Raw genomic sequence first — 23,537 nt, 5'->3', positions numbered from 1 at the left:
ATATCAGTTGTGGAACCAGAAGAGCCAACACATCTGACCACTGCTAAACCACCACCAAGAAGGTTTACCATGCCATCTCATACCCACACTTGGAAAAATCCCATCACTTGACTATATTTCTACTTCCAGCAGAAAGGCAAAGAATAAAGAATCCAGTACCAGTGGTGAGGGCCGAGAAGTATGGTCAAGGGAGGCAGAGGAGGTGGGGATAGCTTCATTCAACTTCACTTGTTACATCACCATTGGGTGCAGTCTTTCATTGATTCTATTATGGTTATTGGATTTACTGAGTATGCCTGCAAGAAAATGAATCTCAGGGTTGTATATGGTAACATATAAGTACTCTGATAATAAATGTACTTTGAACTTACAGGAATGCTTTGAGTCAGTGCACTGGACAATATTCAGGGACTCATCTTTGATCTGAATGAATACATCACCGTTGTCACCAGTTTCATCAAGTCCTGCGTGGGTAAGTGTGTGCCTTCCAGAACATACTGGACATACCCAAACCAACAGTCATGGATGCATGGATGAACCAGGCCATTCATAGTCTGCTGAGGGCTAGATCTGTGGCATTCAAGACTGGTGATCCGAAGCTATACAAGAAGTCCAGGTACAATTTATGGAAGGCTATTTTAAGAGTGAATAAACAATTCTGATTGAATTTAGAGACAGAATCAGATGCATGTCAGCTCTGTCAGGGTTTGCAGGCCATTACTTCCCACAAAGCAAAACCTAACATTATGAATGACAGTGATGTTTCACTCCCAGATGAGCTCAACACCTCTTATGCACACTTTGAATGGGAGAACAAAACTACACCTGCACCTACTGCAAGAGGGCTCTTGGAGGCTGATATCAGAACATCTTTCAATACCTCAACCCACTAACCCACCCTGCCACACCCACCACCATCACTCCTTTATAATTTCCTGTCAGTCATCTTATGTACTGATACTCCTGTGTCTAGTGTCACTTTATTTACATACGATCAAGCTATATTTATTGTGTTTTTTATTATTGTTGTGTTCTTTATCTTATTGTGGTTTTTTTTGCTGCATCAGATCTGGAGTAACAATTATTTTGTTCTTCTTTACACTTGTGTACTGGAAATGACATTAAACAATTTTAAATCTTGAATCTTTACAAGGCTAACAGCTGCTTGATAAAAAGAAAATCCTATAGGGATGGTTGGTATCTCAGAACTCAGTCCCTCAGCTAGGAAACCTGGGAGAGCTCACCAGCACTTTGAAATGTGGCCACGTAATACCCAGACAGAAGAGACGGTGTCCCAGTTTCATGCAGCATCTGGAAGGTGATATCTCCACACTGCAGCACTCCTGAGGGACTACAGTCAGCATGTCTATTAATTCTCTGGAGTGGGACATGAACCCATGACCTTTAGATTCAGAGATGAGAAAGCATCACAGTGCGTCACGGAGATTCTCTCCCACCCCCAAGCCCCCAACCTGTCATGGCGATCAAGTTGGAGAGCGATGGAGCACAATATTCCAATTCAGTGTGAAGTTCATGCATTATCTTATGGTTCTGTCATTGAACAGAATGGAGAGAGATGAGGGGAATAGCTCTTCTCAGGCTTCCAGCCAGGTGCAGGTATTGATTTTAACAGACATGTCTTGTCTGGTGGTATTTAAAACCCTGCGTCCGTCCCCGATTGGTTAGTCTTCATCCAATCAGGTTTCTGCTGTCCCACCTTGTTTACAATCAAATTCCAGTTCTTACTTAGAATGAGATCTTTGCCTTTGTTAAAATTCGTTCCCTCTAGATTTATTTCAATGGCTTTCTTCACCAGGCAGTCCCAAAAGCCATTGGTGTGGCACAGTAGTTTTGTGCCACCAAAGTCAATCCCATGGCCATTGCGATTGGAATGTTCTACTACCACTGATTTCTCCAGGTAACCCAAACGGGTACATCTCCAATGCTCCTTGATGCCGGTTTCCAATGTACATCCCGCCTGGCTGCTATGTACTGCTCCACATTCCCAGGGAATCCTGTAAACGCCAGCTGTCCTGAGTCCCAGGCCATTATTGACCCACGTAACCTGTGATTTGAACTTCCTTATGGGGTTGTGGATAGTTTTAATCCACTATTTCTTCAGGATCCTGGCGATCCTTCCAGAAACCATGGAAATATACGGAAGGTAGATTGTAAACAAAGTGGGACAGCGGAAGCCTTACTGGATGAGGACTAAGCAGTCAGGAAGGATGGATGACAGGGGTATAAACAGCACTGGACTAGACGAACCCAGGCATCATCCCTGATGAAGGTGGCAGAGTTTGTCATCGAAACATCGATTAAAATCAATACCTGTGCCCAGCTGGAAGCCTGAGAAGAGTTTATTCGTCAGACATGCCAGGAAAACACTACATCCTTTTTCAGACCAGAGGAAGTTTACAAAAATGATCTTAGGAATGAGAGGGTTAATGTATGAAGAACATATGATAGCTCTTGGCCTGTATTTACTGGAATTTAAAAGAAACCTATCAAATATTGAAAGGCTGAGATATAGTGGATGTGAAGAGGATGTTTCCAGTAGAGGGAGAGTCTAGAACCAGAGGGCACAGCCTCAGGGTAGAAGAACATCCCTTTAGAATAGAGATGAGGAGGAACTTCTTTAGCCAGAAGATGCTAAATCTGTGGAATTCGTTCCCCAAGACAGCAGTAAAGGCCAAGTGGTTGGGTGTCTTTAAAAAGGAGGTTGATAGGTTCTTGATTAGTCAAGGCATCAAGGATTATGGGGACAAGGCATGAGAATGGGGTTCAGAGGGATAATATATCAGACATGATCGAATGTTGCAGCAGACTTGATGGGCCAAATGGCCTAATTATGCTCCTATGTCTTTTGGTCTTATGGTCACCTTGTAATGCTGATGAACCCTGGTGGCTCCAAATTTCCCTCCAACTCAGCTTGGGGATTGGGAAATCTATCAGACCACCACCAAGAGAAGGTAGGCAAACTAAAGTAACTCCTTAACACTAGCTCATCAAGACCTTTGGTAAAGGTAGCTTGCCCCTAGAGTTCTGGAACCACCAAGCTACTGTAAAGTCAAGGTCAAAGATAATGTAAGACTGGCCTTTAAAATTAGGCAAGATATTAATACAGAGCAAATGTTTCCACTTGTGGGAAAAGACCGTAACTAGAGGACACCATGAAAAGACGGTCACCAAGAAATCCAACACAACATTCACAATAAACTACTTTACTCGTATAGCAGAAAGGGACTTAGCAGGTCAGGTGGCATCTATAGAGGGAAATGAACAGTTGACATTTTCAGCCAAGACCCTTCATCAGGATTAGAAAGGAAGAATGCAGAAGCTAGAATAAGCGTTGGGGGAGAGGGAAGATGAGGTAGTGGGTGATAGGTTGGGGGGGTGCTGGGAATAATGTGAGGTGGCAGAGACAAAGAGCTGAAAAAGATGGAATCTGATAGGAGAGGATATTGGATCATGGAAAAAAGGGAAGGAGGAGGTGGGGAGCCAAAACGAGAAGAGGAAATGGGGCTAGAAGGATAAAGAGAAATAAAGGGGGAGGGTGAACAGAGGGGGCTGGTTGCCCAGAAATTAGAGAAATCAATGTTGGTGCTGTCAGGTTGGAGAATACCAAGACCAAATATGATGCGTTGTTCCTCTAATCTGTGTCTAGCCTCAAATTGACAGTAGAGGAGGCTGTGGACAGACATGTCAGAGTCCGATGTAGGGAAGATGAGGTGATGTGTTTATATTTATAAAGACACCAAGGACAACTAGTTGAGGGAGAAGGGGGTGGATGGTTACTCTGATGTATCTGGACGAGGACTGATGTGCGGAGTACCAATGTTGGCATGTTTTGATTGGATCAAACAGCTTGTTTCTGTTCCCTATAGCATAGATAGGTACAAGGGTCAGCATAGACGACATGGACTGAAAGACCTGTTTCTATGATGTACAGCTCTATTCTGTGTCACCCAAAACAAAATGATTGAAAAATGATCATCAAGATTCAAAATCTAATTGATCAGGGAAAGGTGACAGTGGACAATAGAAAATGGATGTCTTTTAGAAGTCTGATCCCACAGACCGGAGGGAACATACCCTGACGTTAGCAGTGAGAATCAGCTCCTCCACCCTAGAGCCTGGATAGGACTCAACGTTCAAATTAAGTTTATTTTCTTGCAAGCATTTACAGCCAAAAAAAGAAATACAATAGAATTTTACGAAAAACCATACATAGACTGACAAACACCAATGTACGCAAGAAGACAAACTGTGCAACTGAAAACTACACCAAGAACATGAGTTATAAAGAGTCCTTGAGTGTGAGTCTGTAGAATCAGGGTGTGAATGCATCACAGCAGTCAGCTGTGTGAATCAAAATGGCTGCTTTCTGCTGCCTTTGAGTTTGGGGTCAGAAACTCAACCAATATCCCAACTTCTTCCCAGTGATCCCTACTGACCAGTGATAGAGAGATCTGCCTTCATGGCTGAAAAATCTGCAAATATTCTCCCTCTCAATTCATAATGATCACTTAGGTGAAGTAAGGAAAACATAAGTTTCAAGAAAGGTGGCTTTTTTTTCAGGGTTGTAGGGAAAAGAGAAGCTGGAGATAAAGGACAGAAAGGGGAATGTGTCACTTCATCATGGGCCTGAGCCTTGGAGAATTACCAGATACTTAGCCCAGAAGACAGCAGCATGAACCATGGAAAGGAAATTGCCCTGAGAGCTCTGGATCCTTTTAACTCAAATTCCCCAGATTACTACCACTCACCTCCACACTAGGGACAACTTATAGCGGCCAATTAATCTACTGTACTTACATGCCTTTGACACATGGGAGGAAAGCAGAGCACTCGGAGGAAACCCATCCATTCATAGGGAGGGCATGCAAATCCACACAGGCAATATCAGAGGTCAGCACCAACCCAGTTCACCAGGGCTGACTAACCGTGCTGCCTACCTTCGTATGCAGCTTGACCCCACTGGAGACAGGGAAGGAAATGGTGACACAGAAATTATAATCACTGAAAAATTATTTCTTTTGAAGTGAAATAAATTTCTGTTCTCCCCTCAAGAATTCCCTTAAACTGCTGCAGTGTGAACCCTGAGACTGCCGACTGTGTGTGCAAGTGCAGTCACATGTGCAGTCAGTGGCACTCACCATACACTCAAACACACACTCATGTCCTCATACACACTCAGACCCAAACAGCAGACCATTTACACCAGCACTACAACGGTGCCGTGAGCCATTTCAGCGAGCTTCGTGAAGCAGCAAACTCAAACTTGCCAGTGGAAAAGCAAGTCTCCTCACAGCATGTGGGAAGGCCCGGTGATAATCCAGTCATTTATCTCACTTGTGTGTGTGGGAGCTTGCAGAGTGCAAACTGTATGGTGCATTCCCTGCAACAGAACAGTATCTGAACTTCAATGGGTGTTTGTGCTCCACCGTGCGTTGGGACTTCCCAAGGCTGTGATAGGTCTAGAACATTCTTTCTTGCTGGAAATGGTGATGCAGATGAAAGATCTGTGTGCACTGGAAAGAACAGGAGGGTCACAGTCCAAAGAAAGCATGATATGCTGTGGGAGGGAAGATCTCCTCCTCAATACACTTTATGTACCTCAGGGAGTGAATGCATCACTTCAGGATGCTGATGTGATATTTAGCTTCCCAAAGACTCCAAAATCCTAGCAGCTAAACAGAAGAGAGGAATTGAAGATTCAGCAGGGAAGGGCTTTTTTTTCCCACAACTGCTTGTGAGTTGTTAGGAACAGGAGAGCACTCTCACCTCCATTTCCCCCTCACCCATCTTCCACTCCCCTAGCTATCAGGGATATGACGTGTTATCCAAGTTTGGTGGTGTTGTTTACAACAAGGTATTGATAGGGTGCAGAGCTGAGCTGAGAAGTGGCAGATTGAGTTCAATCCAGAGAAGTGTGAAGTGATTCACATTGGAAGGTTGAAATTCAAGGAAAATACAAGGTCAATGGCAGGGTTTTTAGCAATGTGGAGGAACAGAGCGATCTAGGAGTCCACGTCCATCGATCCCTCAAAGTTGCAGCAGTGCAAGTTGATGGAGTTGTTAAGATGCCATATGGTGTGTTGGCCTTTGGTAGTCAGGGGACTGAGTTCAAGAGCAGCGAGGTAATGCTGCAGCTCTATAAAACTCTTGTGTTCAGTTCTGGTCGCCTCATTACAGGAAGGATGTGGAAGCTTTAGAAAGGGTGCAGAGGAGATTTACCAGGATGCTGTATGGGTTAGAGAGCATGTTTTATGAGGATAGGTTGATTGAGCTATGGCTTTTCTCTTTGGAGCGAAAGAGGATGAGAGATGACTTAACAGAGGTGTTGAAGATGATAAGAGGCATAGATAGACGGGACAGCTGGAATTTTTCCCAGGTGGAAATGGCCAATACATGGGGGCATAACTTGTTTAGATGATTGGAGGAAAATATAGGGTAGATGTCAGAGGTAGGTTTTTTTGCACAGAGTGGTGGGTGTGTGGAATGTGATGCCAGGAGTGGTAGGAGAGGCAGATATATTAGGGATATTTAATAGACTCTTAGGTAGCTGGATGAAAGAAAAATGGAGGGCTATGAGGGAGGGAACGGTTAGATTGATCTTGGAGTAGGTTAAGGAGTCAGCACAGCATCCTGAACTGTGCTGTACTATTCTACATTCTATGTACATGGGGACCATAACTCTGTATAGTGCTCCCGAAGTATCTTAATCCAGGGATATGAAGAACCTCCACATCTACCAGCTTTGACTTATACTATTGAGTGTATAATGCACTTTAAAATCCTACAGTAGGTGTAGAATGTAATAACCTAACACAAATAATTGTCCAAATGCAAAAACTGCAGATCCTGTGAATCCTAAATATTAATAGAAAAGGTGCGAAATCGGTAGGCAGAAATGTTTCAGTTCAATTACCTTTCAGCTCCAATGGAAAGATCATCACGTTGAAACATTAACTCTCTGTATCTCTCCACAGATGCTGCCTGACCTGCTGAGTATTTCTGGCATGTTCTGTCTCCCCAGTTCACAGCAGTCACTTCATATATTCCCCAAGCATTGCAAAGTGACCCAAAACAGCGTACCATTTACCAGACAGAATATGATAATGGAGAACGTACGACACTCAATATCTTGGTACACTAAGAGGCCAGCTTCCAAAATGACATGCTGGAGGGGAGGTTTAAGGGAGGGAATAGCAAGCTTCTGACCTTTGGCACAGATACAAAGATGTGTGGGTTGGTAGTTTAATTGCCCAGTGTAAATTGCTTCTAGCGTGTAATAGAATTTGCTATGATTATATAGCAGTAATAAAAAGCAAAGGGCCATGCAGGAGGTAAAAATTGGACAAGTAGAAATCTCATCTGACTGCAGGAAGTTACAGGGATGAGATGGGGGGCAGGGGTGGTTGAGCCATAGTGGGATTTTAAAATTAGGATGACAATATGTTGCAATTGGAAGAGAAGCTTGTCTTTCGTCAATATTGCTAAATGGGTACTGAATTTCAGCAGTTGATTGGAATATTGTTGGCAATTCTGGGCTACCTATCTAAAGAAGGATTTTCTGGCCCTGGAGAGGGTCCAGAGGTGATGCACAAGGATCACCACAGGGATGAAACGATTAACATACAAGGGGTGTTTGGTGGCTCTGTGCCTGCATTCGATGGAACTCAGAAGGATGAGGAAGGATCTCAATGAAACCTTCTGGATACTGAAAGTGGATATGAAGAGGACGTTTCCACCAACAGGAGAGGTGTGGATCCCAGGGCACAGTCTCAGAATAAAAGGACATCCTTTTAAAATGGAGATGAGGAGGAATTTCTTCAGCCAGAGGGTAGTGAATCTGTGGAATTCATTGCCACAGAGGGTTGTGGAGGCCAAGTCATTGGGTGTATTTAAGGCTGAAGTCAGCTTCATAAATCCAAGTACTGAGTACTGGAGTTGGGATGTTATGTTGAAATTGTATGAGACATTGGTGAGGCTGAATTTGAAGTATTCTGTGCAGTTCTGGTCACCTTCCTACAGGAAAGATATCAGTAAGATTGAAAGAGTACAGAAAAAATTTACAATGATGCTGCTGGGACATGAGGACCTGAGTTTCAGAGAAAGGTTAAATAGGTTAAGACTTTATGCCCTGGAGCTTAGAAGAATGAGGGGAGATTTGATAGAGATATACAAAATTATCAGTGGTATAGATAAGGTAAATGCAAGCAGGCTTTTTCCACTGAGGTTGGGTGAGACTAGGACTAGAAGTCATGGGTTTAGTGTGAAAGATGAAACATTTAAGGGGAAACGGGGGGAACTTCTTCACTCAGAGGCTGGTGCGAGTGCAGAACAAGCTGCCAGAAAAGGCTGTGGATGTGGGTTCAATGGCAACATTTAAGAGAAGTTTGGATAGGTACATGGATGGGAGGGGTATAGAGGACAATGGTCCCGGTGCGGATAAATGACATAGACTGGATGGGCTGAAGGGTCTGTTTCTGAGCTGTAGTGCTCGATGACTCTAGGATGACTATACCTCATGCAACGTGAGATTCTTCCCATCTTTCCGTTTGGAGTCGAACCTCCCGTAGATGGCGCTGAACTTGCGGATCTCCTCTTCCTTCTGTGGCTCCTGGTCGCTCATCTCGAAAATGTGGCCAAGGGTCTTGGCCATTTTCTTGTTGCTGATGAAGATGCACTCCAGCTCCTTGGGCTCCATTCTGGGCACGGTCTGGATGAGACGCTCGGCACAGGCAGCGATGATCTGGATGACATCCTGGGTGAGGGGCAGAGATGGGCCATCCTTGGGTGGAGAATGGGGCTCCTCTTTGGCCACCGTGATGACGTTGGAGATGGTGGGCAGATGCTGAACCGAGGCTACTGGCTCTGTCTGTGATGAGGTCTCGGTCCGCCGCGGCGATGCATGGTTGTTGCCGATCTCCGGCGGGCCGGCCAGGTTCTGTGTCAGCCTCGATGGATGCTCCTGTTGGGTAGCAGCAGAGTTGGAGCTGGCCGAGTTCAGGTCTGACATCTTGGCAATGGGAATGCTGCTCGCCGGCAGCTTGGTGAGGGGCTGGTTGAAGGCCGAGGGGTTTGTGATCCACTCCTGCAAGGCCTTCTGTAGGCGTCGGACGTGCAGTGGCTTGCTGGACATGCCCACCAAGGCCATGATCTCCAGAAATTCCTCCTCTGCCGCGTCACAGAGCTGCTGAACGTCATCCCCTCCCTGCTGAATGAAGGCATCATAGTACAGGAGAAGATTCGCCCGCTGCAGGACCCGGTAGAGTTGCAGCTCCCCCAGTGTGGATGGCTGAGAAGTGGTCATGGTCCCTGTATTGAGATCGCAGCCAGTGAGCAGTCCCTGTGGAAAGAAGTGACAGAGCCTTCAGTTCACACCAACCCCTCCATCATAACCAGCACAAAATAACCAGTAACAACAACCCCAGGAGCATTCCTAGATGCTTTGAAGGAGGTCAACCCAAGAAAACTGATGCTCAAGGAGATGTTAGGACAGTGGATGGGTTTGAAGGCATCCCTGAAGGAGGGCGGAGAGGTGGAGAGGTTCAAGGAAGGAATTCCAAACCAAAAGAATGAACCAATGGAGGAACTCGAAAGACATCACTTATCTATAGGGAAGATTTCAATAAGATTGAAAGAGTACAGAGAAAATTTACAAGGATATTGTTAGGATCTGAGGAAAGTTATAGGGAAAGATTAAATAGGTTAGGACTTTACTCACTGGAGCAGAAGAGAATGAGGGGAGATTTAATAGGGGTATACAAAATTATGAGGGGTATAGATAGGGTAAATGCAAGCCGGTTTTTTCCACTGAAGTTGGGTGAGACTAGAACTCAAGGTCATGGGTTAAGGGTGGAAGGTGAAATATTTAAGGGGAATCTGAGGATGAACAACTTCACTCAGAGGACAGCGAAAGCACGGAACGAGCTGCCAGCAGATGTAGGTTTGATTGCAACATTTAAGAGAAGCTTGAGTAAGTACATGGAAGGGGTAAGGGGGGGGGGGGGGTCGAAGGGACCAGGCAAAATAACAGCTCAGCACGGACTAAATGGGCCGATGCTTAGCTGGGATTGAAGAACACCTATCGCCCACTTCCAGAGTCGGCTCAAAGTCAATGCAGGCAAATGATAAAGACCTCGCTCACTCTGCCAATTCAGCTTCAGAGTAATCTTTGGACTCACACGTAAGGAACTGAGTCAACATATTGAAAAAAAATGACTTTGAAAGCTGGCACCTAACAGAGTGAGATTAGGTAATTTAACTCTCATCACACGGGGACACAGCTCTAGATCAACCAGGCCGACTCAGAAGATCCTGCATTTAATCCCCATTTCCAAGACTTGAGCCCACGGGTCAGTTTTCTCCCTTCAGAGCTACAATACCAGAACATGGACGAGCACAGCACAGACACAGGTCCTTCGGCCCATAATACCATGATAGCAAGTTAAATCGCTCATCTGCTTGCACATGGTCTGTATCCCTCCAACCAAGCCTTTCAAAATGCCACTTAAGTGTTGCTATTGTATCTGCTTCCACCAACTCCCCTTGCACCATGTTCTGGACACCTAAAATATATATTGCCATGTTAATCTCTTTTAATATTTCCCTCTCCCACTTTAAACATATTCCCTGTGGTACCTGACAGTTCCAAATGCTGGAGGAGCTCAGCAGGTCAGCCAGCATCTATTGATATTAATGAACAGTCGACGTTTCGGGCCGAGACCCTTCATCAGGACGGGAACGGAAGGGGGAAGGTGCCAGAAGAAGGCGGGGGAGGGGAGGGTGACATTTCCACCCTGGGAAAGAAAACTCTATCTACGATGCCTCTCATCATTTTATACACTGCACAACTGTCCAGTCTCCCCTCAGCCTCTGACACTCCAGAGAAAACAGCTGAAGTTTGTCCAACCTCTCCTTATAGCTAAATTGGTCAACTTTCCAATGGCCTCCCCAGCACACATAGAACACCACACAGTTCATTTTGAAGGAGAGAAGATGAGTTTTTCTTACTGATCCCGGCCAATGAGCTTCAGTACCAGTGTTCAGCTGGCCATTTGTCCCACCTCTGCTTACACTTACTGCAGCTGCTAGGGATGTGAAAGATGCTCCATAACAAAAATACACACTTTGGTTCTTAGATTTAGCATTGATGGGCTGTGCAAGAACAGAAATGATCATTGCAAAACAAGGCCCAGCACAGAGTCAGGGGGGTATCACATCCAACACACCCTGATCATTTCTCCAACATATTTTCCTTCAATCTCTCTTGATTTTTACTGGCACCATCCATCCCCTCTGATTTTGTCTTGTTGATTTATTACCATTTGATGTCAAAGAGTCAGAACAAGGATCAGCACAGAAACAGGCCTTTCGGCCCAACACAACCATGCTGACCATCAACTACCCATTTACACTAATGTGGGGAGAACGTACAAGTAGCAGGGGGTGCACCTGGATGACAGACTTGAGTGGAACACCAACACAGAGGCTGTGTACAAGAAGGGCCAGAGTCACCTCTACTTCCTGAGGAGACTGAGATCCTTTGGAGTGTGCAGGCCTCTCCTTCACATGTTCTACCAGTCTGTTGTTGCCAGTACAGTCTTTTATGTGGTGGTGTGCTGGGACAATGACATCAACACGGGTGATGCCAACAGGATCAATAAACTGATTAGAAAGGCTGGCTCTGTTATAGGAGTCAAACTGGACACACTGGAGGCTGTGGTAAAACAAAGGACCCTACGGAAAATCCTGGCAATTCTGGACAATCTCTCACCTTCTGCATGCCACCTTGTCTGAATAGAGGATCACTTTCAGTAATAGTCTAAGACAACTGTGCTGCTCCAAAGAGCATTATATGAGGTCATTCTTACCCTCGGGCATTAGGCTCTATAATGAGTCCACCTATAGCAAGGGAAGTGATCTTTTAATCTTTGATTTGTAAATCTTGTACATCTCATTTTTAAGGCAACTTTTTTTAAATTCTTTCTTACTTCTCTTCTGATATTTTTATATGTGTGCATTTGTGATGCTACTGTGACACCGTAATTTCCTTTAAGATCAATAAAGTATCTCTCTACCTCTGTTTGTCACATTTTTATACTGGTTAAATTCTCATTCACTCCCCACAGATTCTATTACAATTTACAATGCCCATTTAAGCTACCAACCCGCACATCTTTGGAACATGAGAGGAAACGGGTAAACCTGGAAAAAACACACAGGGAGAACGTGCAAACTGCACCAAGACAGCACCTGGGGTCAGGACTGAACCCACAACTCCTGTCTCGGTGAAGTAACATCTCTACTGCCGGTGCCACTCTGCAACAGAAGTTAACTCTTCCCCTTCAAGCACCTGACCCGATCTACAGAGCAGTCTAAAGCAGGAGCAAAAGCCATGAAAATGTCCAGATTTGGGTCAAGTGAAAAATCCCCAACTTTTGAACGAAAAGACCCAGGCAATTTTCAGAAATTTCTAACCATCTACACTTTATCCATGATGAACACAACATAGATTTTTGACACATATTTAAACTCTTTTGAAGGTGGTTGGGTGACAAGTGTGTCTCAGTTAGCACTGTCCTTTGTCTCAACGTGAGAAGGTTTGTGGGTTCAAGGTCCCTTCCAGAGACTTGAGCACAGGACTCCAGGTTGTTGCTCTGACACAGTCCGCAGGAGTGCTATACTGTTTGAGGGACCTTTTTTCAGATGTACTATTGAAACACGCCCACATCGGGCTTGCATATGGACGAATAAAATCCCACAATGCTAGTTATGAGCTGGACACCCTTATCACAGTGAAACAGCACTGAAAAGCTATGAACACAGTGCTGGAAGGTGGGAGTAAATAGAGATGAGCTTTGTTCATCACTGGTACATCGAAACATACAGTAAAATGTGTTGTTTGTGTCAACAACCTATGTGGTCCAAGGATTGTGCTGGGGGCAGTCTGAAAATGTCGTCACGCTTTCAGTGCCAACATAGCATGCCCAAAACTTACTAACCTTAACCCTAACTATACGTTTTTGGAACGTGGGAGGAAACTAGAGCACCCAGAGGAAACCCACACAGTCACAGGGAGAACAGACAAACTCCTTAAAGACAGTGGCAGGAATCGAACTCCAATCAGTGATCGCTGGCACCGTAAAGCATTGCACCAACCGCTGCACTACTGTACTACCCAAAGAGACTTGGTGGCTATTTTGTGACCAGAATAGATGCAATGAGATGAGTGGCCTCCTTCAATGTTGGATGTTTTTTCTCTGTGAATCTAAGGGAGAATATTACAGCATGGAAATACGCTCTTTGGTCCATCTGTCTCTGCCAACCTGGTTTCAACCATGCAACCAGACCATATCACTCTAAACCCCTTCCGTCCCTGTATAGTACCTATGCAAACTTCCTTTAAATATTGCAAATAAATCTGCATCTACTGCTTCCGCTGGCAGTTTGTTCCACTCTCGCAACACCCTTTGACCTGTAACCTCCCAAATACTTACACTTCAAATCAAACAACTGGGAAGAATTGGGTGGTTTGCTCTATGTAAATTGGTTTCCACATTCCCTACATTACAACAGTAATTCAATTTCCAAAGTAGCTTCAATGGCTGTAGAGCAATAGGAGACATTGAGAAAGAGTTGTGAAAGATACTATATAATTGCAAGCTTTCTTTTTTTAATAATCTCTGCCAAAAAGACTCCGTGGGAGTGGGCCTGTGTCCATTGCTCATCACCATGACAACCTGGGTATGGAACATGATAAAGAATGAAACTTACACACAAACTGTAAATTAGAAGCCACAGTGTCAGCCTTCAAGCCTGCTCCACTATCTAAGATCCTGGCAGAGCCATCCTAAAGTCTATGCTCCCATCTAGCTGTGACATCTTTCATCTTCTTGCACATCAGGTCCCCACCTGACTCTACCTTCAAAGCTTCCAGAGACTCTGCTTCTGACATCGTTAGAGAACGAAAGTTCCAGATGCTCATAATCCTCTGAGAGAAAATACTTACCTCATCGGTCTTGACTCCCTCCCAGCTCCAGGTTCTCCCACCAGAACAAACACCCTCTCCACATCCAACCTTGCAAGACCTCTCAGGATGTTTCAATCAAGTCCACCAAAACTCCAGCAGATACAAGCCTAGCCTGTCCAACCTTGTATCATTAGACAACTTGCACATTCCACGTCTTAGTCTAGCAGGAGTAGACTAAGTATACTTTATCAATTAATCATTAATGGCTGATCTTTATGTATCATCAACCCCTCATTCCTATCTACCATAGCAACCTTCCCTCAACTGCTACCAAACTAATAACATTTGTCCTTAAACATCGAGGTCACTGTACTCCATATGTAGCCTCATCATACCCCTCTATAACTGAAGCATAACCTCCCTACTAGAGTCATCGCATACTACAGAACAAAACCAGGCCCTTTGGCCTGACCCGTATTTCTGCCCATCAACCTGCACCGGGACCATAGCCCTCCATACCCCTCCCATCCACGTACTCTCTTAAATGTTGAAATCGAACCCGTATCCACAATCTCTGAACTGATAACATTTGATAATACTGATTAACATTTGTCTGAGTTAGTGCTGAGTTTCTCAAGTGCTACTGGAGCTGTGGTCAGAAACCATGAAGAAACAATAGGACATTACACTGCAGAGATAAAAGGAAAGAATGAGGAAAGATTGAGCAGAAAGAGACAGATGGCAATGCTTTCCAGGTCTCAGAATGTCCAAACATTCTTGACGGTCAATGCAGTCCTTTCAGTCATAGAGCATTACAGCACAGAAACAGGGCCTTCAGCCCATCTAGTGCCATCCTGGTCTTCTGCCAAGATCTATCTACCTGCACTTAGACCATAGGCCTCCAAACTGCCCCCCCCCCCATCCATGTATGTATCTAAACTTCTCTTAAATGTTGCGATCAAACCCTCATCTACCACTTCCACTGGCAGCTCATTCCACATTTGCACCACCTTCTGAGTGAAGAAGTTTCCCCTCATGTTCCCCTTAAATATTTCGTCTTTCACCCTAAATCTATAACCGCTAGTTCTAGTCTCACCCAACCTCAGGGGAAAAAACACTATCTAGATCCCTGATAATTTTGTATACGTCCATAAGATCTCCCCTCATTCTCCTGCGGTCCAAGGACTAAAGTCCTAACCTATTTGATCTTTCCCTATAACTCAGGTCCTCAAGTCCTTGTACTGTCAGTTTGTTATAGAACATTCCTGCGTCATTTCAGACTCTACCACCGAGACTGAGTTTCACTTCTGCCAACTCCAAAACTTTGACACAAATAAGTACAAGTAAAGGCAGGAAACAAGTGCTAATTATATCCTACACTTTGATCATGTTAAAAAAAGAAATTCACACATCCTCAGCATGTTCCAAAGCATTTCATAGCCTCTGAACTACTTCTGAAGTTTAAGTTTACTGCTGGTTTCATAGCCCAATGCTGTGGATCCTGTTCCTCCTTTAATACTGCTGAGCTGACCAACACCGGAAACTTACTGTACAGAAATAATTGAGCTTCAAAGTCTGGGCTCAAAAGTGAAATGCACAAATACACCAATAATCAGTTAAGCACTCGTTTCCCCTGTGGAATCAAACCTGCTTACACACACACAAGACAGCTCCAGTCGTCATGCTGTCATTAAATGGATGTTGTGCAGAATGAGCAGCAGAACTGCAGGAGACATGTGTGCAGTCAATTAAAAGGAGTGTGATATTCTTTAATTAATCAGCTAAATTCCAGAAACAATATTTCCCGTGTCCCATAAACACATAGAGAAAGGACGATTTGCATAACCCCTATTGTAACCTCAGAAAGCAGTCAACAGTCAATAAAGCTATCTTCCAAGTATGGTTGCAGTGTACTTCCACTCCTGTGAACAGTCTATAACCTGGACAGTTAGCAAGCCGGAAATGCGACCATAAAGCAAGTTCCCAGCCAACAGAAGATGCCTGCAGTCCTGCAGCAGCCGGCAAATCCATCCCGCCTGCCTCTCAAACTCGTTGATATGTAAGTTGGGAATTTGTTCCCAGGGAAGACCTGTGATGAATTAGTGATCATACATACAGCATACAGCATTGGAAGTTAGCAGTGATGTTGACTGACGGATGACCACTGATCAGTGCACTAGGGAGAACTAGGGAGAATAGAGTAGTAAAGAGAGCTTTTGGTACATTGGCCTTTATAAATCAAAGTATTGAGTACAAGAGTTGGAATGTAATGGTGAGGTTGTATAAGGCATTGGTGAGGCCGAATTTGGAGTATTGTGTGCAGTTTTGGTCACCTAATTACAGGAAGGATATTAATAAGGTTGAAAGAGTGCAGAGAAGGTTTACAAGGATGTTGCCGGGACTTGAGAAACTGAGTTACCGAGAAAGGTTGAATAGATTAGGACTCTATTCCCTGGAGCGTAGAAGAATGAGGGGTGATTTGATAGAGGTATATAAAATTATGATGGGTATAGATAGAGTGAATGCAAGCAGGCTATTTCCACTGAGGCTAGGGGAGAAAAAAACCAGAGGACATGGGTTAAGGGTGAAGGGGGAAAAGTTTAAAGGGAACATTAGGGGGGCTTCTTCACACGGAGAGTGGTGGGAGTATGGAATGAGCTGCTAGATGAAGTGGTAAATGTGGGCTCACTTTTAACATTTAAGAAAAGCTTGGACAGGTACATGGATGAGAGGTGTACGGAGGGATATGGGCCAGGCGCAGGTCAGTGGGACTAGGCATAAAAATGGTTTGGCACAGCCAAGAAGGGCCAAAAGGCCTGTTTCTGTGCTGTAATGTTCTATGGTCCTATGATTCTAACTGTCCTCTTCTTCCCCAAACCAATGGCACATGATCTTTACATATATGGTAGCTGTGACAGTGCAGCATGTTCTCATAACTACACCAGGGAGCCCGTCTGGATTTTTATGTCCAAGTCTCAGAAGGGGCCTCAAACTCACAACCTGGCTCTGGTCTAACTTTTGATTTAGATTGTAAATGTTGTTACCTGGGTAAAATGGTATCAAATTGGGGCGCCGTGGCAACGTAGCAGTTAATGTGATGCTATTACAGCTGAAGGCATCGAAGTTCAGAGTTCAATTCTGGTGCCACCTGTAAGGAGTTTGTGTGTTCTCCCTGTGACCGCGTGGTTTACCTCCGGGTGCTCCAGTTTCCTCCCACAGTCCAAAGACGTAACCGGTTAGTAGGTTAATCGGTCACTGTAAATCGTCCTGTTATTAGGCTAGGGTTAAATAGTGGGTTGCTGGGCTCGTTGGGCCGGACATGCCTGTTCTGTGAGATATCTCTAAATATTTAAAACTGTTAAAATTTACAGATAAGGCCATTCAGCCCACTTGATGTGTGGGATGCAGTCAAGCTCCATGAGTCTCCTCCCACCTTATCCTACAAATACATTTCTATTCCTTGTTCCTAATTGCTCTAATATTCTGAAGGTCAAAAGGGGGCGAACCGTCTCTTTCATTATCTACCCTGAAGACACATATTCAACATTTTAGGAACAGCTTCTTCTCCTCTACCATCAGATTTCTGAACAGTTCATGAATCTATCTCAATTTTTGCTCTCTTTTTTGTACTTTTTTAAAATATAGGTTCTTAGTGTAACAGTATTTTTATATATTGCATGGTACTGCTATTGCAAAACAACAAATGTCACTACATATGTCTGTGATGATACACCTGATTTTGATTCAACATCTTTTAATGGGCCTCAAGAACCAATTTTTGTTTGTAATTTGTCTGTAAAGCAACTGGTGACATTTTACCCTGTCAACAGCACTATGTAAATGCAGGGTGATTTTTGCTACACGTTGGTAGTGCAGAGGGCTGGAGACCCACAGCTACTGCTGGGAATCCCCTTCTTGCCATGCCCAAGACTGCCAGTCTCACCTGCAAGGCCAGACTGGGCCTGCGGATAATGCAGTAGAAACTCTGGCACGTCCATCCTGGGAAAAGGACTCTTGACTATTTACTGGGCTACTGTCAAGTTTTATTTAATGGTGTCCTTAAGTACGTGGAGTCATTTTACCACCTTGAAGGGGCTTTGTAAATGCAGCTGGTTGGTTGTTGTAGCACTCACTAGTACACACAAGGTCCAGCTGAAGGGGACTGGTTCCTCCATCAATAAAACAGGACAGATGAAGGTAAATAGGGGCACTTGGGTTCTGTTAACAGCAAGCTGTGCAGACCTGAGATGTCTGTGGAGTGGAGAGCAGGAACAAAGAGGGAACAAGAGGAGAGAGACAAAAGGGGAAATAGTTAAGCTGGCTCTTCTGTTGCTGCAGTAATTCCAATTCAGTCTGTCCCAAGGCAAACTCAGGAACTTTCACACCCTCACCACCCCCCACCCCTTGTTCCCTCGGCATCAACACTCTGCCTCCATTACAGGAGGCACCTGCAACCAAACTCATCCATCAGCGCTGGACACAAGGGAATAAGAGCATGTCAAGCATTCATCTCACTGGCCCGGCCTGAAGTAATCTCCAGCTACAATCCTAATGTGATTGGGGCACTTTGAAGTCATTTGGCTTGTGGTTCAAATTTCGCACATAGTTAACAAGAGTTGGCCTATGTAACTAGCCCAGCAACTGCGAGTCTTAGTAAGGGTTTCTCTGTTGTTGCAGTAATTAGGAAAGTCCTTGTACCATTCTCCATTAAAGCCGTTACAATTGCCAATTCTGTTTGCCCGAGTCATTACTTGCTGCTCCAAAAGCAAAAGCCTTTGTCTTCACACGGATAATAGAAAATGGAGGACTATGTAGGAGGGAAGGGTTAGATTGATCTAGTTTATAAGGTCGCCACAACATCATGAACTGAAGGGTTTGTACTGTGCAGTAATGTTTTATGTTCTATGTTCACTAGAGGGAAAATCTTGAACAGGTGTTTATTTAAAACAGGTCTGGTGGGGGGGGGGCATCTTCTTGCTGAGAATGGTGTATCTTTGAGATTCTGTATGCTGGAGGACATGGAGGCTAGATCACTGGAGGCAATTAAAGAGAAGGTAGATCAATTCTTGGAAGATTAGGAAATTTAGATTTGAGGGTCATCGGCACAGAAGTGGAGATGAGGCCTGGAGTAGATCAGCCATGATCATACTGGTGGGGCAGGCTTGAAGGGCTAAGTGTCAGAGTGTCATAGAATACTACAACACAGAAACAGGCCCTTCAGCCCATCTAATCCATGCCAAACTATTACTCTGCCTAGTTCCATCGACCTGCATCTGGACCATAGCCCGCCATACCCCTCCCATCCATGTACCTATCCAAACTTCTTTTAAATATTGAAATCAAACCCACATCCACCACTTCCACTGGCAGCTCGTTCCACACTCTCACCATCCTCTGAGTGAAGAAATTTCCTTCATGTTCTCCCGAAACATTTCACCTTTTACCTTTAACCCATGACCTCTAGCTCTAGTCTCACCTAACCTCAGTTTTTAAAAGACTGCTTGCATCTACCCTATTGATACCCCGCAATCATTTTGTATATACCTATCAAATCACCCCTTGTTCTCCTATGTTTAGGAAATAAAGTCCTAATCTATTCAACCTTTCCCTGTAATTCAGATCCTCAAATCCCAACAAAATCTTTGTAAATTTTCTCTGTACTCTTTCGATCTTATTGATATCTTTCCTGTAAGTAGGTGACCAGAACTGCACACAATACTTCAAATTAGGCCTTACCAACATCTTATACAATTTCAACATAACATCCCATCTCCTATACTCAATACTTTGATTTATGAAGGCCACTGTGCCAAAAGCCTATTTCCTTACATTCTCACGTTCAGCTGTGGTATTCCTAACCTCCTCTTAAGAGCATCTTTACTTCAGCAGTCCCTACAGCCGTGCTCCTGGTGATGCCCACAAAGAGGCCTTTCAGCCCACAGCCATACTGATTCCACTCAAAGCCACCCCCCACTCCTATTTTCAGCTTGCAATTGTGCTCCTCACCGTGATTAGGGACCAGTTTGTAAGCAATGCACTCCATGTCCTAACAGCTCACTGCGTACCTTTTAACTTGAGTTGCCTCTGGTTAATTTTCCTGCTATATCATTCAGCAAAACTTCACATTATAAAGCATTTGATTTCCAAGAAACTTCTGGTCTGTTTCCGGGGAGAAAGTTTACAACACCCTACATGGTCGTCGTGGACAAATTGGGCCAAAGGACCTGTCTCCATGCTGATTTACTCCATGATAAATGATTGGTTGTTTCAGTTGGATACCCACGCCCACACACCAAAGTGTCTTTAACCCACAAGTTACACATTTCTTCTCATTTGCCCGGATTGTTCAAGCCTCACACAGGACGTCAACTCTTGTCTTGTTTTTGTTACACCTTAATAAGATGAAGGTTTCTAAAGTCACTGGAAGTCCATGATCTTCTCGTTGGTTAATGGAGAATGAACAATCTTCATATGGTCTGTCTGTTAGTTAAGATAATACTCTGGAAAATCTACTAACTAATCCTCCCAAGCTAAGGACCAAATGTCATGATACAACACCCAATCAGAATAATGTTGGCACCTGTTCAAATCAAATTCCTAGTCATATTAATAGTTTGCATTGCACAAACTGTTCACTTCTTTTCAAAACCCGTTACCCATCTTTGTAAAGTTCCTCCCACATCTCTTAGTGTATTATCTTCAACTATTGCCTGATCTCTCACCTCCCCCTTCCTTGCTAAGATTGTTCAGCTTATCACCATCTTCAACGCCCACAACCTCTTGTTCAGACCTGTGCTCTGTGTCATTAACCCGTCTCTCTTCTTTCACTGACGCTTGCCTGTGAAGCACAGATGAGCTACCTGTATCAAGTGGAAGAGATGAGTTGTCTTGACCCTGTTTTTCATGGAAGACCAGAAATCTCCTCAGGCAGCCACTGCGGATCCACGATGATTTGCTTTCACTACCTGTCTGTGGGATTTGATGAAGGTGAAGAGACCAATGTGGGATCTACAGACTGTCACATGGGTGGGTCAGCGGGCTACGGACAAGAGGGGTGAGGTGGGGTGTTTGGCATATTATGTGCTCTTTCCACTGTTTGTGCTTGGCACATTCAACATATTCTGGACTGGTAATGAAACCAAAGTTGAGAATTCCTCTTGCACTGAGAAAGGCCACAGACAATGACTGGCATGGCTTCCTCCAGTTCCTGCTGATCTGTCATCCACTGCACTACCTGACGAGCAGAATTCATTGGCAGGACAAACAAATTAATGTCAGAATCAACTCCCAGAACAATGTTCCTACCACATAGGCTCCGATGGACAGCTCTTGTTGTTTACACACCAGAAACATCAGACTTCCTGGAAGGAACTCCAAGCTCTGCCAAAACAACAGGCTTCCAGGGGGGCAGAGAAAGTGCTTTAAGGACCTTCTCAAAGCTTCCTGGAAATAGTGTGCCTCTGAGAGGAGATAGCCCACCACTGAGAGGGGAGGTGGAGGATACTGGTAATGACCTTCCCTGTGACAGACAGCACATGAACCTCCTCCCTAACAAATACAATTAAACTGATCTCCTTTCCTGGAACTAGCCATGATAACATTACCAAGATCTGCTGGCATGCTCCCAGATGAGCTAGAGAAGGTTATGAGTTCAAGGCAGAAGTAATTCACTGCCATGTCTTAGAACTTCATTTGGGACACCAACTCCTTCAACACCTTGCTGTTTGCCAGCTTTTGGCTGCACCAGTCTTTCCAACTGCTTGCCAGGCTGGGGCGACATAGAATATAAGACCATAGATATAGGAGCAGCATTAGGCCATTTGGCCCATCGAGTCTGCTCCACCATTTCATCATGGCTGATCCATTTTCCCTCTCAGCCCCAATCTCCTGCCTTCTCCCCTCTGCACAATACAGTTCAGGAGTTTTTTGAAATGCTCCTTCCAGATGCCTCTCTGCCCATGAAGGGAAAATCCTACAAAAAGTAGCGGATACAGCCCAGTTCATCACAGGCAAAGCCCTCCCCCACCATTGAGTACATCTACGTACAGCATTGTCGCAGGAAAGCAGCATCCATCATCAAAGGCCCTCATCATCCAGGCCATCTCTCTTCTCATTGCTGCCATCATGAAAGGGGTACAGGAACCTCAGGACACCCACCACCAAGTTCAGTAACAGTTATTACCCCATAAACATCAGACTCTTGAACCAGAGGGGATAACTTCACTCTCCCTATCACTGAATCGTTCCCACAACCGATGGATTCACTTTCATGGACTCTTCATCTGATGTTCTCCATATTTATTGCTTATTTATTAATTATTATTATTTTGTTTCTTTGTTTTTGTATTTGCACAGCTTGCTATCTTTTGCACATTGAATGGTTGTCCATCTTGTGTGTGGTTTTTCATTGATTCTATTGTGTTTCTTTGTGTTTACTGTGAATGCAGTACCCATCATCAGGGACCCCCACTGTTCAGGCCATGCTCTCTTCTCACTGCTGCCACCAGAATCAGGTACAGGAGCCTCAGGACCCACACCACCAGGTTCAGGAACAGTTATTACCCCTCAACCATCAGGCTCCTGAAACAGCATGGATAACTTCACCTCAACACTAAACTGATTCCACAATTCACGTCCTCAGTATTATTCATTACTTATTTATGTATTATTATTTTTTAGTATTGGACAGTTTGACTTCTTTTGCATATTAGTTGTTTGTCAGCCTTTGTGTGCAGCTTTTCATTGATTCTATTGTGTTTCTTTGTACCTCAAGACAATGAATTTCAGGGTGGTATAGGATACTTTGATAATAAATTTACTTTTGAACTTTGATAAGCTCTCCTCCAGTCTCAGCCCACAGTAGACTGGGGTCTTTTGTGTTTGGGCTATAGAAGGATCTCAATTGAAGAAGGCATGCTTCACACAACACCCAGAAGGCTAAAACTAATCTGTAAAATCTAAAAACCATTCCAGCAGCAAATAAAAAAGGTGCCATGTAACCTCCTCAATAGGACTAAACCACACTGAACACAGCCTCCTACGAGACATAAACACGTGAAACTTGTACATGACTGCTGTGAAATGGTGGGTGTCTGAGTTTGTTGGGTCATTATTTATTGAATGTGGGACACCTTAATCTCCATGCGCCATAGCTGACAGCACTCTTCCTCTGAGTTCCATTATAATGGCCCAGGCACAAAACTCTACTGACAATTCTGGTGTAACACTTAATTGCAATTTTAATCCAAGATCTCATCAACCTCCTTATATTTACATAAAAGGTCCCATGGTAATATTTTGAGTAGGATTTATTTCATGTTCTGGCTTGGCCCATATTTATTCTCAATAAACATCACACATCTAGTCTTTATCAGATCGTTGTTTGGGAGAACTCACTACATGTGAGTTGCCTGCAGAATCTCCTGCAATACAACAGTAACCACAGAAGCTAATGTTGATCGAGAACAATACTGGCTGCGAAAAACACTGGAGGAACAAGTCTGTTTTTGTTCACTAATGCTGCTGAGTTTTACATTTACCTTCCCCTTGGATC

General features: G+C 44.2%; 1 protein-coding gene across 2 annotated transcripts in view; it reads right to left on the bottom strand.

The window, feature by feature from the left end:
- The window catches only part of LOC140741344 (NGFI-A-binding protein 1-like), a 64,550-nt gene that overhangs the window by 29,669 nt on the left and 11,344 nt on the right, over positions 1-23,537 (bottom strand). For both annotated transcript variants that reach the window (XM_073071461.1, XM_073071462.1), the window contains exon 2: positions 8,534-9,358. In XM_073071461.1, the coding sequence (XP_072927562.1) occupies positions 8,534-9,322 (789 nt within the window). In that variant the 5' untranslated portion in view covers positions 9,323-9,358. The remainder of the gene's footprint in view (positions 1-8,533; positions 9,359-23,537) is intronic.

This window comes from Hemitrygon akajei, chromosome 18, assembly GCF_048418815.1.
Source record: "Hemitrygon akajei chromosome 18, sHemAka1.3, whole genome shotgun sequence".
NCBI lineage: Eukaryota > Metazoa > Chordata > Chondrichthyes > Myliobatiformes > Dasyatidae > Hemitrygon > Hemitrygon akajei.
Note: the sequence above shows the minus strand (reverse complement) of the source record. Positions and strands in the feature narration are given on the sequence as shown.